Genomic DNA, 24,821 nt, shown 5'->3' on the forward strand with positions numbered 1-24,821 from the left:
CGCTCTTGTTACCCAGGCTGGGGTGCAATGGCGCGATCTCAGCTCACCGCAACCTCCGCCTCCCGGGTTCAGGCAATTCTCCTGCCCCAGCCTCCTGAGTCGCTGGGATTACAGGCACGCACCACCATGCCCAGCTAATTTTTTGTATTTTTAGTAGAGACGGGGTTTCACCATGTTGACCAGGATGGTCTCGATCTCTTGACCTCATGATCCACCCGCCTCGGCCTCCCACAGTGCTGGGATTACAGGCTTGAGCCACCGCGCCCGGCTATACTTTTTTATTTACCTCAATTAAGATAACCTCTTGCTGGGTGTGGTGGCCCAATCTGTAATCTCGGCACCTTGGAGGCCCAGGCGGGAGGTTTGCTTGAGGCTAGGCATTTGAGAACCAGCCTGGGCAATATAGTGAGACCCTGTCTGTAAAAAAAAAATTTTTTTTTGAGGATAGTCTCGTATCTATATCTTCAGGCCAGTGAAATATGGGCTTTAAAAAAAAATTCTTAATCTTTTTTCAAGTGGTTCAGCTTTTCTCTTTTTCTTACCAGGTATATGTGACTGCTGAGAGCCGCTTCAGCACCTTGGCAGAGCTTGTACACCATCACTCCACGGTGGCTGACGGGCTGGTGACAACATTACACTACCCAGCACCCAAGTGCAATAAGCCTACAGTCTACGGTGTGTCCCCCATCCATGACAAATGGGAAATGGAACGAACAGATATTACCATGAAGCACAAACTTGGGGGCGGTCAGTATGGAGAGGTTTACGTTGGCGTCTGGAAGAAATACAGCCTTACAGTTGCTGTGAAAACATTGAAGGTGGGTTGCTGAGAATTACAGTTTTCAGGCATCTTTTTCTTTTGCACTCAATCACTTGGAAATATCAGCATGCTCTTCTTTAACTTTGGAATACTTTCCACCCACTGGTGCCAAGCACATCAGCAAATTGTGATGATTAACCCTCGTGCCACTGCTGACAATGCAGAGGCAGATTATTCACTGCAATGCAGTGAAACCTACATGTGGGAAAGGTTTGTCTCTGGAGGCTGTTGGTGTAGATCTTAGTGGGAGGTTAGAAGCAAATTAAGTTATAAAAGCAAAATAAGCTCTTTTGCTTCCTGAGAACGACCCCTGCTGGACAGAATTCTTTGTGCCCTCTCTGAGAATCATGGCCTCTTTCTTGTTCTGTCCTTTTTCTCCCTGCTTCTTGTTCTTCCTGCCTCTTTGCAGTTAGATCACTTCTTAATATTCACCAAAATCTTTTTCCTGATACTACTGTATGTCTTCTTTAAACATCCCAGTATCAAATTATAAGGTTTTCACTCACTTGATTCTCCCAGAGCCTCAGTAACTGTCTCTGGTATATCACTTATAAGGGCTATTCTTTAGCTGTAAGTAGTAGTCCTGTTTCTTAAGCATATTCTGAGTGTGAAGCAATTTATAAGGCCTTGCTCTCTAAGAATATTATGATATAATGAAGAAGACAAGTATGTAAGCAGCTAAGTGCTCTGTCTCCTCATTCAAAGCCTGAGCTGTCTGGGGAAGTAAACTATGAGAGAACTGAACTCTCCAATGCAGGAGAGTTTCATTTGATTGTAGGACATGATTGCTGAATTTTGCTCCTCCTGCTAATTTTTACTCCAGAATATTTTTCTAAGTTGGACTTCTTAAAATAATAATTATTTAGCTGGGCATGGTGGCTCACCCCATGAGTATAATCCCAGCACTTTGGGAGGCTAAGGCAGGCAGATCACCCCAGGTCAAGTAACAAGCCTGGTCAACGTGGCAACATCCATCTCTGCTAAAAATACAAAAAGTAGCTGGGTGTGGAGGCGCACCCCTGTAATCCCAGATACTCAGGAGGCTGAGGCAGGAGAATCGCTTGAACCCAGGAGGCAGTGGTTGCAGTGAGATTGCATCATTTCTCTCCAACTTGGGTAACAGAGTGAGACTCCGTCTCAAAAAAACCAAATTATTAAATTAATTATTTCTTAAAATATTCAGAAGATACTTCTTTTAACTTTTAAAGCTGAAGTTTTAGGATTGTGATTAAGTTGGGGGTTTGTCCCTCTCGTTTTCTTCTTTCTTACCTTTCCCTTTTTCCAGGAAGATACCATGGAGGTAGAAGAGTTCCTAAAAGAAGCCGCAGTGATGAAGGAAATCAAGCATCCTAATCTGGTACAACTTTTAGGTGCGGAACCTTGCCCGGACCATAGATTTTCTCCAAAAGTACTTGCCCTTTAACCACTTGCTATCTCCAAATCCTTTTTTTTTTTTTTTTTTTTTTTTTTTCCTTTTTAAAAATAGAGACAGGTTCTCACTCTGTTGCCCAGGCTGGTGTTGAAGTAATCCTCCCGCCTGGGCCTTTCAATTTGTTGGGGTTACCATACTGGGCCTTTTCCCCACCCCCCCAAACCCTTCTTTTGAATCACCATGGTAGAAACTGCAGGTTTGAATCCATTTCAATAAGTAGTTATAATTTTGGCCAGCAAGGTGTCTCATGCCTGTAATCCCAGCACTTTGGGAGGCTGAGGCAGGTGAATCACCTGACGTCAGGAGTTGGAGACAAGCCTGACCAATACGATGAATCCTCGCCTGCACTAAAAATACAAAAATTAGCTGGACGTGGTGGCCTGTGCCTGTAATCCCAGTTACTTGGGAGGCTGAGATGGAAGAATCGCTTGAACCCGGGAGGTAGAGGTTGCAGTGAGCCGAGATCACGCCGTGACACTCCAGCCTGGGCAACAAGAGCGAAACTCCACCTCAAAAAAAAAAAAAAAAAAAAAAGTCATTTTAATCAGTAGCTTCCCTGTTTAAAAACTGCTCAAGAAACAGTGGCCTGGATTGATTTTTGTATATAAAACTGCTCAGTTTGAAATACACACACACACACACACACACACGGTACACACACAGACACACACACACACACCTGTTCAGTTTGTAGTAATTGCCCCAGATTCAAAGTTCAGAAGTGTTCAAATGGTACTGAACCAAAACCTCATGAAATGTTTTTGCAAAATAAAGAGGCATTAAACAAAGGACTGTTGATAATAAGCAAATTCACCACTCAGGCCACAAAGAAGTCTTTCACTAAGCCTCTTTACTTTTTAAAAATAGGGCCAGGTTTTTGTTTCTGCTTTTGTTTGTGGGGGGTAGTTGTTGTTGTTTTGAGATGGAGTCTTGCTCTGTCCCCAGGCTGGAGTACAGTGGCGGAATCTCGGCTCACTGCAACCTCCACCTCCCAGGTTCAAGCAATTCCCCTGTCTCAGACTCACAAGTAGCTGGGAGCACAGGTGTGCACCACCACACCTGGCTAATTTTTTGTGTTTTAGTAGAGATGGGGTTTCACCATGTTGGCCAGGATGGTCTGGGTCTCCTTACCTTGTGAACTGCCCACCTCGGCCTCCCAAAGTGCTGGGATTACAGGCGTGAGCCACTGCACCTGGCCTCTTGTTGGTTTTTTTTTTTTAATAAGGAATCTGCCGTATATCAGTGAAATTCTTGACGATACAAGCAATGAAAATCTTTTTACAAAGCAGTATTACAGGTGGGGCTCACATAATCTTCAGCATGTGCACAATTGCTATTACTTTTGAATAAGTATGGTTAGCCTGCAGTTGAGGAGGAGAATCACAGGCCATGAGCAGAACTCTAGAAATGTTGGTTTTCTTGGCTCTTTACAGAATTAATACAAGTAACACTGCTTTCGCTCAAATAGACACATACTCAGATGCATATGAATTCCCAGAGAGCTAGGACTGGAGGCAAGGAGTCCCCTTTGAACCAGCTACTTAATTTTTGCTATATTAATTTCAGAGAATGTGGTGGTAAGAAGGGAAAGACTGCCCTAAACTACACCTGAAAAATTGTCAAATTATTCAGGACCAAAGTGGTTTGGAGTGTTTGAATGTATATTAATAAAACAAGCACTATTCTTCAACTTTTAGGTGTGTGTACTTTGGAGCCACCATTTTACATTGTGACTGAATACATGCCATATGGGAATTTGCTGGATTATCTCCGAGAATGCAACCGAGAAGAGGTGACTGCAGTTGTGCTGCTCTACATGGCCACTCAGATTTCTTCTGCAATGGAGTACTTAGAGAAGAAGAATTTCATCCATAGGTTTGTAAAACTTGCCTGTGACTAACCATGAAGCCATCCTGCTTTACATGCAGTTAAAAGGAAGAATATGGGAACCTTCCCAGAAAATTTCAGATGATTCAAGAAAGTAATTCTGTGTTTCACAGTGCCCATTATTACATCACTTCTAACTTGTAAACCTACTATACCCTGATTAAAGTATTAATAAGGGGCCTTTGCTAGTCTCAAAACTGAGAACTTTATTTAAAAAAAAAACAAAATTGGCTGGGCGTGGTCGCTCATGCCTGTAATCCCAGCTCTTCGGGAGGCTGAGGTGGGCAAATCACAAGGTCAGGAGTTTGAGACCACCCTGACCAACATCGCGCAACTCTGCCTCTACTAAAAATACAAAAAATTAACTGGGCATAGTGGCATGTGCCTGTAATCCCAGCTACTCAGGAAGCTGGGGCAGGAGAATTGCTTGAACCCCAAAGGCAGAGGTTGCAGTGAGCCAAGATAGCGCCATTGCACTCCAGCCTGGGCTGGAGACAGACGAAGACTCTCTCTCAAAAAATAAAAAACAAATTAAAAAAACAAAATTACAGTAGTGATGGGGTCTTGTTGTGTTGACCTGGCTAGTCTCAAACTCCTGGCCTCAAGTGATCCTCCCATCTTGACCTCCCAAAGTGCTGGGGTTACAGGTATGAGCCACCATGCCCAGCCAGAGAGCTCTCTTATTTTGCCCAGCACTATAGCCAAGATCCTTTTTCACCATCTAGTGTTTTTTTCTTTTTTAACTTCTTGAGACAGTCTGGCTCAGTCGCCCAGGCTGGAATGCAGTGATTCAATCTTAGTTTACTACACCTTCTGCCTCCTGGGGTCAAGCTATCCTCCCTCCTCAGTCTCCTGAGTAGCTGGGACTACAGGAGTGTGCCACCCTGTTGGCTAAATGTTTTTTGTTTGTTTTTTGTAGAGACAGGGTTTGCCTTGTTGCCTGGGCTGGTCTTGAACTCTTGAGCTCAGGAGATACACCCACCATGGACTCCCAAAGTGCTAGGATTACAGGCGTGAGCTGCCACACCTGGCCTAGAGGCTGAATTTTTAAAATAGTTTTCTGCTTTTGTAAATAACTGAAAGTCTTATAGAAAAGCATCTATTGCTCACCTATCCCAATGTATTTATAAATAGGGACCCATATTATAAAGCCTACTTTATTCTGCTTCTTGATGAATATTCTATAGTGACATATCATCAGTGGCTTTCTAAGATGTTAGTGATTATCAAAAAATACTACCATATTTGTCAGCACTTAGTTAACTCTGCCTATAACACAAAGAACCAAGAGTAGAGTGTTGATGACCATTTTCCTCACTGTCTGAATGGAATCACATATAGGGTTCTCTTTCCCACAGAGATCTTGCAGCTCGTAACTGCCTAGTGGGAGAAAACCATGTGGTAAAAGTGGCTGACTTTGGTTTAAGTAGATTGATGACTGGAGACACTTACACTGCTCATGCTGGAGCCAAATTTCCTATTAAGTGGACAGCACCAGAGAGTCTTGCCTACAATACCTTCTCAATTAAATCTGATGTCTGGGGTAAGGTTGAAAGGGACTTTTTTCTGTATCATTTTATTTTTTTAATAAATGCCCTTGATTCTTTAGAGCTTCTCTTTTTTATGATGTTCAGTATCCTCTACCTTTACCTGCCATTCTTCTTCATTTATTCGGCAAGCGTTTGTTAAGTACCTCCTGTCTGCCAGGATTGTGCTAAGAACTTCACATCAACAGAAGTATAGGCCTGACGTGGTGGCTTACGCCTGTAATTTCAGCGCTTTGGGCTGAGGTGGGCAGATCACTTGAGGTCGGGAGTTTGAGACCAGCCTGGTCAACATGGTGAAACCCCGTCTCAGGTCAGGAGTTTGAGACCAGCCTGGACAACATGGTGAAACTCCATCTCTGCTAACTACAAAAATTAGCCAGACGTGGTGGTGCGCGCCTGTAATTCCGGCTACTCGGGAGGCTGAAGGCTGAAGCAGGAGAATTGCTTGAGCCTGGGAGGTGGAGGTTACAGTGAGCCAAGATGGTACCACTGCACTGCAGCCTGGCCAATAGAGCAAGACTCTGTCTCAAAAAAAAAAAAAAAAAAAAAATAAGTATAAAGAAGAAAGTTTAAAAAAAAAGAAGTCCATTCCTTCAAGAGCGCTCACAGTCTAGATTTCATATTGCACTGGAGTGCTGATGATCCTCTCTCTGTATAGCACCGTATTTCCATATTAGTTTTTTTTTTTTTTTCTTTTCTTGCTCTGTTGTCTAAGCTGGAGTGCAGTGGCACAATCGCAGCTCACTGCAACCTTCATCCCCAGGTTCAAGCAATTCTTCTTCCTCAGCCTCCCAAGAAGCAGGGACTACAGGCATGCACCACCATGCCTGGCTAATTTTTGTCATTATAGTAGAGACGAAGTTTCACCATGTTGGCCAGGCTGGTCTCGAACTCCTGACCTCAGATGATCCACCTGTCTCAGCTTCCCAAAGTGTTGGAATTACAGGAGTGAGCCTCTGCACCTAGACTCACGTTAGGTTTTATTACACATTTGCAAAGTACTGTGTCACAGAGCTTTCTTTTCAAGGGAAGTGTGAGGAGGTTTCATCTAGAATTTGTCCTTACTGATCTTGTTTCTGAGAAGCAATATGACGTGGTAGAAGCTTAGTAGACTGAACGATCTGGAAATTTGGATTATGGGCCAATAGAAATAGTCATGGGATTGTAAGTCACTTTTTACTGGAAATCTCAAACTGAAATAACTGTGACAAAATCAAATTTTTTTCTGCTCTGAATTTTATCTGATTTTAAATCAATCTTTTTATTTTAGCTGAGTTTAAAACTGTTATTAAATACAGCGGTTCCCCTTTATCCTCGGAGAATATGTTCTAAGACCCCCCCGCTTGGATGCCTGAAACCAAGGATAGCGTCAAGCTCTGGATATATCATCTTTTTTTGATCTGATAACTGAGAGGTCTTCTCAGTCGCTATGGGGTGGGTAGCATCTATGGTGTGGATATGGAAAAGCGTGGCTTGAGATTTCATCGTGCTACTCAGAGCAGCATGCAGTTTAAAACTTTCAGATTGTTTATTTTTGGAATTTTCTATTGACTATTTTTCGACCTTGGTTGACTGTGAGTAACAAACTATGGAAAATGAAACCATGGATAAGGGGTGACTACTGTATATCAAAGACTTTTCTAAAAATAGTTGGATTACGCCCCAACTTCTTACATGGTCATAGTTTATTTTCACCCACTGTATTAAAGGAAATCTAAATAAAAATTGGGGAATTTAAATAAAACTGTTTTGAGATTATATGCCTGTGGCAAATATTTTAGAAGGACAAGCCATGCTGTAAGAGTTGATAAGAGTATATTCTGTGTTAATGTTGTTGTAACAGGGTGTGAATGTTATCTAAAATTGGAAAGAGAATTACCTAATTATGTAAAATAAATAATCAGAGGAGAAACACTAAGTGCTTTTTTAAATTCCTTATGCAGCTTTTGGGGTACTGTTGTGGGAAATTGCTACCTATGGAATGTCACCGTATCCAGGTATTGACCTGTCTCAGGTCTATGACCTACTGGAAAAAGGATATCGAATGGAACAGCCTGAGGGATGCCCCCCCGAAAGTTTATGAACTTATGAGAGCATGTGAGTATTTTTGCACACTTTAATTTTGAAAGCATAAGCTAGCAGTTCAGAATAGTTAACAAAATTAGAGACTTTTCTCCTCTCAGTGCTGTTTGACCGAATCCAGCCTTATGACATTTAAAGAGTTTATCATTGATCAGCCAGTTATCATATCATATAGCATTGAGTCTTTCTGGAATCCCAAGAATAGTTTTTATTATGGCCCAAATATTGGCCCAGTTTCTCAGAGACATTTGCATATTTAATAAGATAAGAGATTGAGTTTAGAGCTTAAGATGGGGAGGGCTGCTTTCAACTAGATAAAAGTGATTGCTAAAGACTATGAAGAATGCTGCAAATACCTCTGTGTTGGATAAACAGAAGCACCTGATTGCTTACAGATAAAAAAGTAGGGAAGTGAGTAGTGAATTAAATTGCAGTTGTTGTTTTTGTTTGCTTTGTTTTTTGTTGTTTTTGAAACAGAATCTTGCTTTGTTGCTGGGGGGGGGGACGAGGTACAGTGATGTGATTTTTGACTCACTGCAACCTCCACCTCCTGGGTTAAAGCCTCAGCCCCTGAGTAGCTGGAACCACAGCCACACTCCACCATGCCAGCTAATTGTTGTCGTTGTCACCCAACTGGAGGGAGTGCAGTGTCGCAGTCTCTGCAACCTCCACCCTCTAGGTTCAAGCAATTCTCCTGCCGAAGCCTCCCAAGTAGCTTAGATTACACGTGCCTGCCACCACACATGGCTAATTTTTATATTTTTGGTAGAGATGGGGTTTCACCATGTTGTCCAGGCTGGTCTCAAACTCCTGACCTCAAGTAATTCACCCACCTTAGCCTCCCAAAGTGCTGGGATTATAGGCGTGAGCCACCGCACCTAGCTTAATCTCTGTATTTTTAGTAGAGACAGGGTTTCACCATGTTGACCGGGCTGGTCTTGAACTCCTGACCTCAAGTGATCTATCTGCCTCGGTCTCCCAAACTGCTGGGATTACAGGCGTGAGCCACCGTGCCTGGCCTGAATTGCAGTTGTGTCTGAACATAAGTCTGTGTTCTTTTCTCACTGAACATTGACGTTCTCTGTTGTACTTTGTCAAAAGTGAACTCTGAGCGCCTCCTTTTTGATATCCATTTATATTACTGAGTATGTACAGTTGATTATATGGTCAGGCTGAGTTTGAAGACAGGGTTTACTTTTTCCATTTTCAAATGGAAGAAAACTTGCCATTTTCTAAACCATCTTCCCGTCTGTCCTCATCCTTTAGTAGAAGGAATAGGAGCTGAGGCTGAATAGAAGCACCAGCCTTAGAAAGTGGGTTCATGGCCAGGTGTGGTGCTCACACTTGTAATTCTAGCAGTGTGGGAAGCCAAAGTGGGCAATTGCTTGAGCTCAAGAGTTCAAAAGTTACCTGAGCAATGTGGCAAAATCCTGTCTATAAAAATACAAATATTAGCTGGGTGTGGTGTTGCACACCCATAGTCCCAGCAACTTGGGGAGCTGAGGCAGGAGGATTGCTTGAACTGAGGAGGTCCATGCTGGAGTGCAGTGGTGCAATCTTGGCTCACTGCAATCTCCACCTCCCATATTCAAGTGATTCTTGTGCTTGTCTCCTGAGTAGCTGGGATTTCAGGCACCCACCACCACACCCAGCTAATTTTTGTATTTTTAGTAGAGATGGGGTTTCGCCATGTTGACCAGGCTAGTCTCAGACTCCTGGCCTTATGTGATTTGTCAACCTAGGCCTCCCAAAGTTCTGGGATTATAGATGTGAGCCACCATGCCTGGCCTTCTTGGATATATCGACATGGAAAGGAGTTAAAGGTTAACTTTAACTTCATAAACGAGGATATCCAGATGTCCAATAAGCATATGAAGTGAGCCGAGATCGTGCCACTGTGCTCCAGCCTGAGTGACAGAGCAAGACCCTGTCTCAAAGAAAAAAAAAAAAGGAATTCAGAAAGTGGGTTCGTTGGCCGGGCACGGTGGCTCAGCCTGTAATCCCAGCACTTTGGGAGGCCAAGGCAGGTGGATCACCTGAGGTTGGGAGTTCAAGACCAGCCTGACCAACATGGAGAAAATTCAGAAAATTAGCCAGGTGTTGTGGCACATGCCTGTAGTCCCAGCTGCTCGGGAGGCTGAGGAAGGAGAATTGCTTGAAGCCAGGAGGCGGAGGTTGCAGTAAGCCAAGATCTCCAATGCACTCTAGCCTGGAGTTCAAAAGCAAAACTCCATCTCAAAAAAAAAAAAAAAGGGGTGGGGGGTTCGTTATACCTCTGAATCTAGAGCTGAGAAGTGATTATGTTGCTATCATTGTGAACATGCTGTGACGTGTGTCTAATAAGTAAGTACACATGATGAGGCATGGAACTCATTATTAGACATACCACTGGATATTGAATTTCTGCAAGGAGTTTTTAATATTTTCTTCATCCGTTACGTAGGCTGGAAGTGGAGCCCTGCTGATAGGCCCTCTTTTGCTGAAACACACCAAGCTTTTGAAACCATGTTCCATGACTCCAGCATTTCTGAAGGTAAGAATCTGTAGAATTTACTGTTGGTGACTAGTTCTGTGTAGTGGTGGTGATGATAATGGTAATTACATTTCGAAAACGATCAGCTTCTGTGGTTTGGGACTCTGTTTCATGATACTGAATTAATTTTTGACCTTCATTATTGCTGTGTTGCTTTTTTGCTGTTTTCAGTGCATCTTTGTGTCTCATATATTTAAAATTGAAATTGTATTTTAATTAGAAATTTATTCATCCTCCCTTTAACATTAGTAAGCTTGGTAGCTCTTTAAGCATCAATATTTAGGATGTAGGAAAGAGAAAAGGAAAAAAATAAGTATAAAAAAAATTCTAACTCCCTGAACTGCATCTACAAAGCAGAACCAAGCTGTAAAAACAATATTCAGACATTCCATTTTTGGAAATAGATCTTAAGGAAATAATTAAGAATATAAACACAGATTTAACTGTAAGGACATTGCATCAGAGTGTAGTTTATAATAGTGAGAAATTATGAACAACTTAAATATCTAGTGGATTGCAAATTATTACATTCATATAGTTGAATATTTAAAATGATATTCTTATATATATCTCTCTGAAGCATTCATATATATATATCTCTCTCTCTGAAGCATTCATATATATATATATATATATGAAGCATGAGATTACAGGCATGAGAAGCCTCATGCCTGTAAATGCCTGTAATACTAATCCCAGCACTTTGGGAGGCCGAGGCGGGTAGATCACAAGGTCAGGAGTTTGAGATCAGCCTGGCCAACAGGGTGAAACCCCATCTCTACTAAAAATAAAAAAAATAGTTCGGCATGGTGGCGGGTGCCTGTAATCCCAGCTACTCAGGAGGCTGACGCAGGGGAATCGTTTGAACCCAGGAGGCAGAGGTTACAGTAAGCTGAGATCAAGCCATTGCACTCTAGCCTGGGTGACAGGGTGAGACTCTGTCTCAAAAAATTGAAAAATAATAACATCAAATTTTAGCAAGCATGCAGAGTAACCAGAGCTTTCATGCAAAATAGTATAGCCATTTAGGGACAGGTTGGCAGGACCTGATAAACCTGCATGCTCATATACCTTGTGATCCACCAGTTCTCCTGTGTTTATGTCAGTCAGATGTGCATAACATTGTCTACCACAAGACACATAGCAGGATGGTGCTAGCAATGTATTCACGGTAACCCCAAACTAGAAACAACCTAAACATCTATCAAGAGGAGAACAGGTGGATTGTGGTATATTCACACATTGGCATACTACACAGCAGTGAGAACCCCTGCCACATGCAGCAGCGTGGACAAATCTACAGACATGATAACTGAGCAAAAGAAGACAGACAGAAGAGTACATATTTTATGATTCCGTGTATGTATTTTAGTACTCTCTACTTGTCAGTTCTTTCTCAGCTGTGTGCCTTTTCTGAAAAGAACTCCCTTTCTCTGTTATGAAATTATTCTATTTATCTGTCCCCTTGTCTTCCTCACAGAAGTAGCTGAGGAGCTTGGGAGAGCTGCCTCCTCGTCATCTGTTGTTCCATACCTGCCCCGGCTACCTATACTTCCTTCCAAGACTCGGACACTGAAGAAACAGGCAGAGAACAAGGAGAACATTGAAGGGGCACAGGATGATGCCACAGAAAACTCTGCTTCCAGTTTAGCACCAGGTATGGGTCCCTAGGTAGCTAGAATCAAAATAGAAACTACCTTGTTGAAAGAAGCATGGGATATGAGGCTTTTCTGTCCACTTTCATGCCCCTCTTCCCTGAGGAAAGCATGGAGTCTCTTTGACCCACCTCTGAGTCCTTGGCTCCGCATTGTCAGTGTTAGTTGTCCTGATCTGTCCATCCATCCATCATACAACTCTGCCTCCAGTTTCATCTCCTTAACTTTGGTTTTCCAAGTAGGTCATCTTTACAGGTCCATCAAAAACGTTGCTGAACCTGATAGAAGGGAACGGGTTGCGCAGTGGTTTTTAAAGAAAGGATGAATGTCGAGGTGATAACCAGCAGGTTATCTCCCCCCATTTGTAACCCACATCACATTTGGAACACCTGTCACTGTGAAGTGATAATGTGTTTATTTTTTGCCCCTGAGTCCCGCCAATGCCTGACATTTGATAAATGTTGGCAAAACTCTTAGAACGCAGCCTCGGTAACTCAACTGTAATAGATTCACTTCTTGTCTTTCACGTTACTGATCGGCCATTTCTCATCAGGGTTCATCAGAGGTGCACAGGCCTCCAGTGGATCCCCAGCACTGCCTCGAAAGCAAAGAGACAAGTCACCCAGTAGCCTCTTGGAAGATGCCAAAGAGACATGCTTCACCAGGGATAGGAAGGGCGGCTTCTTCAGCTCCTTCATGAAAAAGAGAAATGCTCCTACACCCCCCAAACGCAGCAGCTCCTTCCGAGAAATGGAGAATCAGCCCCATAAGAAATACGAACTCACGGGTAACTTCTCATCTGTTGCTTCTCTACAGCATGCTGATGGGTTCTCGTTCACTCCTGCCCAGCAAGAGGCGAATCTGGTGCCACCCAAGTGCTATGGGGGGAGCTTTGCACAGAGGAACCTGTGTAATGACGACGGTGGTGGGGGTGGGGGCAGTGGCACTGCTGGGGGTGGGTGGTCTGGCATCACAGGCTTCTTTACACCACGCTTAATCAAAAAGACACTGGGCTTACGAGCAGGTAAACCCACAGCCAGTGATGACACTTCCAAGCCTTTTCCAAGGTCAAACTCTACATCTTCCATGTCCTCAGGGCTTCCAGAGCAGGATAGGATGGCAATGACCCTTCCCAGGAACTGCCAGAGGTCCAAACTCCAGCTGGAAAGGACAGTGTCCACCTCTTCTCAGCCAGAAGAGAATGTGGACAGGGCCAATGACATGCTTCCAAAAAAATCAGAGGAAGGTGCTGCTCCAACCAGGGAGAGACCAAAAGCCAAGTTACTGCCCAGAGGAGCCACAGCTCTTCCTCCCAGAACCCCCTCTGGGGATCTAGCCATTACAGAGAAGGACTCTCCAGGGGTGGGAGTGGCTGGAGTGGCAGCTGCCCCCAAGGGCAAAGAGAAGAATGGTGGGGCACGACTTGGGATGGTTGGAGTCCCAGAGGATGGAGAGCAGCCCGGCTGGTCTTCTCCAGCCAAGGCTGCCACTGTCCTCCCAACCACTCACAACCACAAAGTGCCAGTCCTTATCTCACCCACTCTGAAACACACTCCAGCTGACGTGCAGCTCATTGGCACAGACTCTCAGGGGAATAAATTCAAGCTGTTATCTGAGCATCAGGTTACATCCTCTGGAGACAAGGACCGACCCCGACGGGTAAAACCAAAGTGTGCCCCACCCCCACCACCAGTGATGAGACTACTGCAGCATTCGTCCTTATGTTCAGACCCTACGGAAGAGCCGACTGCCCCGACTGCAGGACAGTCCACATCAGAAACACAGGAAGGAGGAAAGAAGGCAGCTCCGGGCGCAGTGCCCATCAGTGGGAAAGCTGGGAGGCCAGTGGTGCCTCCACCTCAAGTGCCTCTGCCCACATCTTCCATCTCGCCCGCCAAAATGGCCAACGGCACAGCAGGTACTAAAGTGGCCCTGAGAAAAACCAAACAAGCCGCTGAGAAAATCTCAGCAGACAAAATCAGCAAAGAGGCCCTGCTGGAATGTGCTGACCTACTGTCCAGCGCAATCACGGAACCCGTGCCCAACAGCCAGCTGGTCGACACTGGACACCAGCTGCTCGACTACTGCTCAGGCTACGTGGACTGCATCCCTCAAACTCGGAACAAATTTGCCTTCCGAGAGGCTGTGAGCAAACTGGAACTCAGCCTACAGGAGCTGCAGGTGTCTTCAGCAGCTGCTGGTGTGCCCGGGGCAAACCCTGTCCTTAATAACTTATTGTCATGTGTACAGGAAATCAGTGATGTGGTACAGAGGTAGCCACTGTTAGCCTGGTGGGAAAATGCACACATTTCTGAGGGGAGAGGGAAAGGGACTTGTTTTCCTGTGTTCTTGTTTTCAAAAAATGACTCATACTTGAGTGTGTTTATGTGAAGTACCTCAGATCCCTGAGTTCTCACGTTTACAGTTTCATCTCAAAAATAAGAAGCTAACTACAAAAGTATAGGAGAGGTAAATAATTAAGTGGGGGCAAGGCAGTAGTAGACAGGCTTGGAAACTGCACTGGAAAATCAGGGAACATATGTATGTCACAGGGAAGGCAATGCAGCCCATCCCTACCTGGAATGCTGGGAGGTGCTAGGCAGGGCTGCTCTCAGCAACACCGCAGCAGCTGCGCCCAGACCTGGGGCTCTGGTAGATACTCATGGTGATTATGCTCCAATTTACCTAATGAATTTGGTGAGACAGAAGAAAGGAAAGCTGGGAATGTACCAAGAGAAATTTTTGTTTCAGGCTGTTGGAAGCACCCCTAGCCTTGCTTTCCCAAGGTCATTGCTGCTGTAATGAGAACTGCAAATCAGAGTGCTACAACACAAAGCTGGGAAATGGGGCTCTCTCTGAATGCCTCTGTCCTGTTTTCTGCTGGTGTATTGGTTGGTGCAGGAAATAAAGAATGCTGGAAAGTTGGGTCAGGGAGATTGAAAACCTTCTCCTATAAAATCTTGTGTAGATTAGCAGAAGTCATTTCTCCCAGTCTGGTATATTGTTTCATAATGGACTAGGATTGGCTTCCTGCTTGTTGGTGGCTGTCTGTAAACCATGAGTACGGGGGTCTCCCTAGTGGTTCTTTGTCTTTTGCTGGGCAGCCTGTCTTCCTTTATTCCTGATAGCATTCTGAGCATTAACCAATGTCGATTTTGAAAGTAATAGTCCCTGCAGGTTCTCACAAGGGAACGAATCCTGTTCTGATACAGTTCCCCTGCATACTGACATACTGGCCAAGGACTTGAGCAGCTGTGTATTTTTCTTCATCAACTAAAATAGCAGGGAGATGGTCTTTTCTTGAAACCCGGTGGCCTGTGACTGAAAGGAAAAGCTGGCTCTAATGGCTTGGTCCTAACGGCTGTTTCTCTGTACCTTTCCCCTCACTTATCACCGTAAGCCCAATCGAGGTAGAGAATAGGGAGCCGCATCCCCCTCGCTATGGATTTGAAGTGAGTGATCCCCCACATCATTCTCACATGCTTTTCTCCTTGCACATATTTCTCCCTACTCCGCACCCAGTCATTGTGCTTATTTGTACAGATCTTATTTGGAATATTCTTTATTTATTTTGTCATTTCACTTCTGTTTTAAGAATGCATAACTGAAGGAGTAGTCCTTTTCAGGGAGCACCAGTTAGACCCTGGAAACCTAATGACTTAATCCTTAAATATGCTTTGCCCTTGAAAAATAGGCCTTTTCCTTCCCTACTTAGTTATAGTTGTGGAAGCTAATTAAGATGGCATGGAAGTGAATCTAATGAGTTAGGTATTATTAATGTTCTTGGTATTGAGTCTAATTTCAATTACTGCTTCGTTCTCTTTTTAAAGCTTTATGAATACTTCCCCTTCCTCCCCAAGGAGAGCCCAGTACACCTGTATTTTTATTTTATTCTCTCAAAGGAATAGTAGCTTAGGAAGATAGGAATTCAACATTGAGCAGTTTTCTTCCTGGCTCTGTCATTGGTACACTGTCAAACCACAGCCCCATCTCTTAATCTGTTAATTAAGGTAATAGTACATGTTCTCAAGAGTGTTGCAAATAAGTGTACGGCTATCCCTTTGAGAGCCTCTCTGGAAAGCTCTTTTAGTGCAGTGTTGTTACGCTGAATGGTTTTTCATCCTCTTATTTGCTGAGTAGAAAATATTCATGAAATTAAGAATTGCCGAGAGTATATTAATTGCGCTAAGAATACTAAGGGGGAAACTGTTTTGAATAGAGTTTGGCATCTTTGACCAAGAACAAAACTGAGTTTTCATTAGAAAGAAAGGAAACCTTGATTTTCACCATTGCTGCTCCAAAGGAGGCCCAGGTTAACAGGAGGATTAGAGGAGATGAGCAGTGCTGGGCATTCCTGGCAGGTGCTGGGTGATCCCGCCAGCGTGTCACCTGCAGCTGCAGCCCAGGCAGCTAGTGATCGGGTTCATCTCCTCGTGGTGGTTGGAAGAGAACTCAGATGTGAAAAACCAGCAGTCCTTCTCCCACCTTCCTTCCTGCCACTCTTGCTCATCATGCTTGTCCATAAACTTGAAGAACTCGTTTTAGCAGTTAGCCTTTTAAGGTCAAGGATGGGAAAGCTAAAACTTTAGAATATTATTATGCTGCTTTTTAGGTTTATCCCTGTCGTGGGATGCAGGTAAGGGATTATAATTGTTTTTCAGGGGATTTTTATTTGTTTGTTTTTTAAGCAGGGGCTCTGTTTTTCCCTTGAGAGTTCTGGAAATAAGCCTTGGAGAAACACTACTGAGTATATTTAGGCTCCCTGGTTTTCTCTCCCAACAACAATCTTAAGGGTAGGGGGTGGGGCTGTGTCTTACTCAGGGGCAGCACCTAGCTCTGTCTTGCCTGCAGTGGGTGCACAATGTATAAAAGGAATTGATTTTTCTCCACACTGTCAAGGGTGGCATTGACTTTTGGAGCACATCCCGTCCACATGATGCTTGAACTATGTAACTTCAGGGGTTGAGGGCTCAAGGTTCAGGTTGAAGAGGCACTGTCAACTTATTATACAAGCATTTATGTTTTCCCTTTTTCTACTTGAAAAGGACCAGCTTAAACACAAACCCTTATGTAAATTAAAAGGTTTGAGTCCAAAGCAGAGAAAACTGCTTCTAGAAACTGAAAGTATAGTTTAAGTACCCTAAAAGCAAAGAGGAAAGGCCTCGTACAAGGCGTTGACAGTTTTCTAAAGTGATTGTTATGCTGTGTGTCTGGATGCATGCCTTTGCTGCAACTGCGTGATCCCTTTCATGTACAGATCATGTGATTTCAGTTTAGATTTCCTACTTTAAAATGCAGTGATTTGTGTTGAGTACATCTTGGTTGTGCTTCACATAAAGTATTTCCTTAAAAGGCTTTGTGTAAAATTTAAGTGTATATTTTTTCCTATAGACTTCCATCATGATTTTCAGAGATTAGCCTTAAAAAATTCGGCCGCAAGAAATTTATTCAGTGTTTTCTAGATGACCGCTGTACCTAGAGGTCACTATAGTGGAGACCCTTTACCAGCAGCATTGCAGAATTTAAATTAGAAAGCTTCTTAGGATTCAACTGAAAGTTGGCTAGTAAAATCGTCCCCAGGTAATAAAGCATGCTGACTTTGCTAAGGCACTGCCCATTTTTATTTAAAGTCATGGAGAGTTTGAGTTTAAAGGATGCAGTGTAGATAGTGGTTTCGTGTTTAGGCTCTAATGCCGGTCTAAAAGGCAAGTCATGTAACCTTGGGAGCCTCAGTTTCCTCATTGTAAAACAGGGATAATAATAGTAACTACCTCAGGGTTGTAAGGATTAAATGAGATGATGTTTGTAAGATACTTAGCTCCAGTGCCTGGCACACAATGAGCACACTCTGTAATGTTAAACTACTATAACACCTAGTCTAGGGATGCACAGCAGAATCCCCTAAGGTTAAAAAAAAAAACACAAACTGATGGTTAAGCCCCACTCCAGATCAGAATTCCCAGTGGGCTGGGGTCTCGGCCAGTGTATTCACCAGTAATTTCTCCAGGTGTTTCAAACACCTAGTGCTATCTGAAAACGATCAGTACCCCAACCCTTTTCTTTATAGATTAAGAAACTAGCAGAAGATGGCTAAGTTACTTGCCCATTGTCTCAGAACAGTTAATTAGTGGCAGAGCCAAGGCTAGAATTCAGGTCTCCTGACGTGATGTTCGTGGGGTCTTTCCACCATACCTGCTGCCATGTGAGACACTGCCAAAAAGTGGCTCAGACAGACAATCAGCCAGTGTGGTGCTGCACACTTTCTAAAGCACATGCTCCTGACACTCTGACCTTGAATGGGAAGTAATGGGAACACGAGCAAAGCAAGCATTCGGTAGAACTCAGTCATTTAGAAAATTATATGGGGTCATTCTTTTAGACAGACCTCAGCAACACAGCAGTGTGCACTTTGTAGTAAAGAAATACCAACCTGAGTTTTTAAAAAACCTAGTTAGTCCTACATTCCTTTTTCTTAAAAAAAAAACAAAACAAACAAAAAAAAAACTTTATTGTTCACATTATTTTAATGACTGTGAGATAATGTATATGAGAGCACTTTGAGAAAATATCAACTGTAATATAATTATAAGGTTGTGGTATTGTCTGTTTAAAAGATAAGACAGTTGGTTCAATGTGGATGGACCCTGTGGGGGACCTGGAAATGCAGGCATACAAGAATCACCTCTGTCGTTTATCACATTTAGAAATATGAAACTGCTTAACCACTATGAGCAGGTGTAGCAAGTGTTTTGCTAAAGGTGTAGTTCAGAGCTGAAACTCGGGACCAATTTTTTGGTTTAATTGCAATCTTTAAAAACTAAGAATGTGTACTCACTCTAGAATACAGAAGCTCTTCCAGGGACCTTGACTCAAGAAAGATGAGGCCCTCTGACTCTTCAGCATTTGTCCATTTGTCCACTGTATGCTTGGCCGTTCATCCTGAGTGTGGTGGGAGCGGACTTGTTGTCTGTTGATGTTGACAGTGTCTTTTTTAACCTATGTCCTGCATAGTTTCGTTAAGTTACAGCAGGAGGTGGATGGCCATAAAACCAGTGCACTTTGGGAATTAACTTTTCTAGGATTTCCTACCAGTTAGTTATAAATGACATCGACATTTGCCATCTCCCTTTTTCATTTTCTAAGAAGAGTAGCTGAATTTAATTCACCTATTAGAGTATAAAATACTTGAGAATAAATTGCATTGGTGGCCACTTCTGACTAACGGCTACATTTCATTCTGACCTCTCCTGTTCCCTTCCCCTTTGCTACTGATGTCATTGTTAGTATCAGGCTGTGCCTCTCCCAGGAGTTCATACTGGGTTGATGGGGTTATCTGTATTTTTGTTCTTGACCTTTGAGTTTCATCATCTTGCATTTAAATTGTTCCACCTGGACTTGGGATTCATCTCTGTGCCCTAAGCATCTGCTGTGACCAATCCTCTTTTTGTAGGTGAGTCTCTTGATTTAAGGATTGATAGGCTTCAGAGGTTTGTATCTCTTAGCCCACATCAAGCCAGTAGTAGCTCACTTCCTTTGTAAATGCCTGCTTCCGTGTGGGATCCGTAGGAGTATGTGACAACTTCTGAAACCTCTCCCACTCTTAACAGTCTAGACTAATCTATATCATTTGGATGGAGTTCGGGTTTTCCAACTATTAGACTTAAATCTAATGCAAGGCTTGCTTTTTTTTTCCCCCCAGCAAGCCAGTAGTGATACTGTTACTTGCTCTGTTCAGCACAACTGTAGTTCACTTGACCTTCACTGCCGTTCCCTATGCTCCTTCATTACTGGGAAGCATGGGTGGGATTCAGGGCTGTGGGATGAGCTGCGTCCTTCTCTGGAGCACTCGCCCCCATCACTCTTAGCTCCAGCCTGTCTTTTGGGACGTTTACTGCAATCTCCAGAAGGATGAGCGTCTGCTTTTCATGCCACCTCTCGGAGGTATGTATTATATGTTGAGTATGTACAAGATGATACCTTTTGGCTGGGCATCATGGCTCATGCCTGTAATCCTAGCACTTTGGGGAGACCAAGACGGGCAGATCACTTGAGGTCAGTGAAACCCCGTCTCTACTAAAATTATAAAAATTGTACCGGAGTTGTGGTGTCTGCTTGTAATCCTAGCTATTCCCAAGGCTGCGGCAGAAGAATTGCTTGAATCCAGGAGGCGGAGGTTGCAGTGAAGCTGAGATCACGCCACTGGACTCCAGTCTAGGTGGCAGAGTGAGACTCGTCAAAAAAAAACAAAACCAAGATGATACCTTCATTTCTGACTCAATATTCTAGATCCAAAGGACAGGAAATGAGGGAAGGCTTCGCCCTGTGGGATCAGGATAAGGAGATCCCATACTTCTTCCCAGGTAAGGAGGCCTGTGGCAGGTCGTGATTCGAAGCTGACTTGGAATGGCAGAAACTGCTAAGAGGCCACCCTTGACATGAGTCTCACAGAGGCAAGGACTTAGCTGGGTTGATTTTGCATGATTATTGAACTAGAACTGGTAGACATGAGCTTCTTGGGTGGCAGTGGCCCAGAGCCCCCATCTTTGAGAATCCCCCACTTGAAATGGTTTTCTGAGAGTGCTCACTTGGCCATTGCTGCGTTTCTCAAGCCCCCCTGGCGGGGTCTCGCTGAGCCCTTCCCTCCAAGTGCACTTACTTCTTTGTCCTCATGTACATCTATAGCTTTGAAATTGTTTACCTCTCCTAGAAAAATCTGACCTTTTAGCCAGAGCACAGTAGCAAAGTCGTGTTCACTCAGAGGGAGCAGCTGGTGTGTTGAAGTGGAAAAGCCAGGCTGAGCACTCTCCTCAGACCACACCATGTCTGGCGTAGAATTGTGATACATGTCATCTGTATCGGTTCTGGGAGATTCTTTGTTCATCTTTGTACTCACATGAGCAGACTTCCTACCTGTCACTCCAGGTTACTGAGCTGAACCCTCAGAACCTGGGGGCTCCGAGCATGCTCACAAGCCCTTTAGGACACGCTGGAGCCAAACTGTCCAATGTTAGCAGGCTTTATGAAAGGAAATACAGGGAATTGGTATAGTTGGAACTTGCTTAGATTTGCTTCCGAATCTCAGAGCAGGAGGTTTAAATCTTGTCATTAGGTACCATAAACTTTAGTTGGAGAATGGGACTTAAGTTTTCCCGCGTTATATATACTTAATTTTCAGCAATTACAACACAAAAAGAATATGCAAATGTATTGTTTCAGAAGGTATTGCGGCAGTAGGAATGCTTTAGGGTCATCAGCAGTAAACCTCAGGTATTGTGAGTGGCAAGAAGGCTAGAAGATAGAGATGCTTCTGGTAGATGAGAGTCAGACAAACCAGCTCTCCTCCATTTGACGCGATTTTTCACTGTCGCCACCTGTACTCCATTAGGTAATGAGAGGAACTTCTTGAGATCTTGGGAAATCACCTTGATTAGGCCGGTTGTCAGTATTCAGAAACTAGAAAGGAACAATGACATACTCTTCTTACGATTCTTTAGGGTATGTGTTTGAAAACCCTCGCATCTCAGATATGTGCAGCTGGTGTATGTTTGTGTCCATAAGCACGCCTGCTCTGCTGTCATGCCCATTAAGAGAGGGGAAATAAGTAAAAGGAATCGCTCAGATCTTCCCTTGGCTGAACAGCAGTGGCGTGGTTGGCGTGTTGACTGTGAGTTGGTGTGTCTGACTTAGCTGTTTGTTGCCGCATGCTAGGAACCCCCATCTCCTCCCAGACCCTGCACTTTTCCCTCCCTGCTGTCTGATTCTCTAATGACTGTCAGTGGACAAACGCCAGTTTTATGCTCTCTTAGTAAAAATAAGTTTAAACATTTCATGGTGTTGACAGAACTTTGTCCTAAAACATGCGGATTCAGATAATTTAAAACTCATGTAACATTTATGCCAAAGGTCCCGCCCTGCAGGTGTGTGTGTGGCACACGGAGGGTGAGGTTTGGAGCATCAGGCACTGTGTGCATTGCTAAGGGGACATAGTGAGACAATGTGGGATTTAACTAAAAACACATCAGTCGTGGGTCACACTACCAGTGTTGTCAGGTATTTGTTCTTGTTAATGTAATATATTTTGGTTGTTTGTTTTTCTAATTTAATTCTCTCACTCTGTTGTCTGACTGTGAACTGCTAACAGTGTTAAACTTGATGTAAATAAATGAGGCCCTTGAAAGGGACTGCTCTCTGCCTGTCTTCTCACAAGGTTTGCCAAGTTGTGTTTTGTTTTAAATAAAGGTTGCAATATTTTATTGGCAAAGTAGGCTGGAGATTGGAATGTTTCCCATGATTTTAGCTGACAGGGAATCTAAGCAGCATTTCTTTCTCTCTGTGTAAAACAGACATCTGTAAGGTAAAGGAGCTGATTTTAGCAAGCATTCCTGTGGCCTATTCTTTAGAATGTCCTCTGTGGGGTGAGTACTCATCCTTCGATGGATTACATTTTTGGAAGTGAACAAAGGACATCACCTGGAGCCCAGGCTGCCGTGTGTAAGGTGGGTAATGCGTTTATATATGCGTCTCCAACAGGAACTGACTGTCAAGCGCAATCTCATTCTCTCAAAATCCATTCTGAGGACAACTGCAAGTAAGTTTTAAAAGTGTTTTGAGTCAATGTAGCATTTATAGAGTAAGTGTGGAACCTCACAGGGTAACATTCTATTACTGTTTGATGTGGTCTTCAGGGTTTTGTGAATGAGTCACTGCTTTTAGAAGTAACTTTAACCAGGTCTGGGTAGCATATACGCAGTATATGGGTAGTTGTGCATACATGAGGCCCAATTCAAATGGCTTTACAGCAGCTTACACACCTCCTCACATTCCTTCTGTCCTTTTCTCCCACTCATTTTTGGTTTTGTCTAGAAAGTCTTTTTAGAATCTTCCAGGAGGAATCTCTCACTGTTATTTGACTTAATTTTGTTTTGTTTTTCCTTTTGAGACGGAGTCTCGCTCTGTCACCCAGGCTAGAGTGCAGTGGCACGATCTCAGCTCACTGCTACCTCTGCCTCTTGGGTTCAAGCGATTCTCCTTGAACTGATTGCCTCAGCCTCCCCAGTAGCTGGGACTACAGGCGACTGCCACGATGCCCAGCTAATTTTTTGTATTTTTAGTAGAGACGGGATTCACCACGTTGGCCAGGCTGATCACTGGCCAAGCGTGAGCCATTACATCCAGCCAACTTAAATTTTTTTGACTTTATGATGGTAGGAAAGTGTGATACATGTTCATACTTCACTCATACATTCTGTTTCTCACTTTCATTACAGTATTCAATAAATTACATAAGATAGGCTGGGTGCTGTGGCTCATGCCTGTAAGGAGGCTGAGGTGGGTGGATCACAAGGTCAGGAGTTCGAGACCAGCCTAGTCAAGATCGTGAAACCTCATCTCTACTGAAAATACAAAAATTAGCTAGGTGTGGTGGTGTGTGCCTGTAAATCCCAGCTACTCAGGAGGCTGAGGTAGAAGAATCGCTTGGGGGAGACAGAGGTTGCAGTGAGCCGAGATCATGCCACTGAACTCCAGTCTGGGTGACAGAGCGAGACTGTCTCAGAAAAAAAAAAAAAAAAATAGTCAACACTTTATTATACAATAGGCTTTGTGTTAGATGATTTGCTCACATGTGGGCTAATGAAAAGCGTTCTGAGCATGTTTAAGGCAGCCTAGGTTAAGTTATGTTTGTAGGTTATGTGTATTAAATGCATTTTTGACTTATATTTTCAACTTATGATCATGAGTTTGTCGGTACATAACCCTGTCATAAGTTGAAGAGCATGTGGACTTGTGACAGGTTCCTGCATTTGCTGTGGAAGTCACTAACCCACAGCAGCTGGAGTCAGACTGCCTGGGGTGGAATCTCCACCCCCTCCACTGACTACTTTTGTGACTCTGAGCATGAAATTAAGCAGCAGTTTTACTAAATTTATATTTTATTAAACAACTTGTGATATTGTGAGATAGTAAGAAATGTGTGTTTGGTTTTCCCTGTTCCTGACACAGAGCTTCTAAACCCCTTAGAATTTCCTGAGGGATAAGGGTGAGAGGAACATCTTTTGTTAGTCACTGTTCTGTCAGCCTCACCTGAGTTTGTGCTAATGAAGTGACTTTTGGAGAATGGGGGGTGGTTGCCAGAGGCAACCATGTGATTAGAGAGTTGGAACTTCAGCCCCACCCCCGGCCTCTGGGGAAAGGAGAAGCTGGAGATTGACAACAGCCAATTATTTAATCAATCCTGGATCTGTAAGGAAGCCGCTGTAAAAGCCCTAAATGATGGGTTTCAGAAAGCTTCTGGGTCGTGAACAAACGGAGATGCTGGGAGGGTGGCACTCCCTTGAGGGATGGGAGCTCTGTGCCGCCCCACCCTGACCATATCCTAAGCTGTTTCCTTTATGATGGGCTGGTCATGAATTGTTTCCCTGAGTTCTGTGCAAGTTACCAAACTTAAGGGGTTGTAGACCAATCTGTAGCCAAGTCAGAAGTGTGGGTGACCTGGAGACCCACTACTTGCCATTGGTATCTGAAGTGGGGGAGTCTTGTGGACTGAGCCCTTAACCTGTAGGGTCTGCACTAACTCCAAGTAATGTCAGAATTGAAATCTAAGACCCCCAGTTAGTGTCTACAGATAACTGAACTGCTTGATGTGGAAAATCCCCACATCTGGAGTAGAGGAAAAGCTTTGTTTTTACAGATATAAGGCTCTGTGTCCTGAGTGTAACCACCCAATGGGTTCACCCACCACCTAGACAGAGCCAATTCATCAAGACAGTTCATGCAGAGCTGGCTATGCGGGTGACAACCGGAGTTTTATTACTACTCAAATCAGTCTCTCGGGGATCAGAGTTGGTTTTTTTTTTTTTTTTTTTTT

General features: G+C 43.7%; 1 protein-coding gene across 1 annotated transcript in view; it reads left to right on the forward strand.

Moving 5' to 3' along the window:
* The window catches only part of ABL2 (ABL proto-oncogene 2, non-receptor tyrosine kinase), a 126,599-nt gene extending 104,382 nt beyond the window's left edge, over positions 1-22,217 (forward strand). Inside the window, 10 exon segments of the mRNA XM_032291280.1 lie at positions 546-818; positions 2,106-2,190; positions 3,950-4,127; positions 5,498-5,682; positions 7,630-7,751; positions 7,753-7,783; positions 10,212-10,301; positions 11,782-11,958; positions 12,510-12,743; positions 13,053-22,217. Coding sequence (XP_032147171.1) covers positions 546-818; positions 2,106-2,190; positions 3,950-4,127; positions 5,498-5,682; positions 7,630-7,751; positions 7,753-7,783; positions 10,212-10,301; positions 11,782-11,958; positions 12,510-12,743; positions 13,053-14,233 — 2,556 coding nt within the window. The 3' untranslated portion in view covers positions 14,234-22,217.
* Positions 22,218-24,821: the final 2,604 nt, after the last annotated feature.

Source organism: Sapajus apella, unplaced genomic scaffold (genome assembly GCF_009761245.1).
Source record: "Sapajus apella isolate SASKATOON/1434 unplaced genomic scaffold, GSC_monkey_1.0 scaffold25, whole genome shotgun sequence".
NCBI lineage: Eukaryota > Metazoa > Chordata > Mammalia > Primates > Cebidae > Sapajus > Sapajus apella.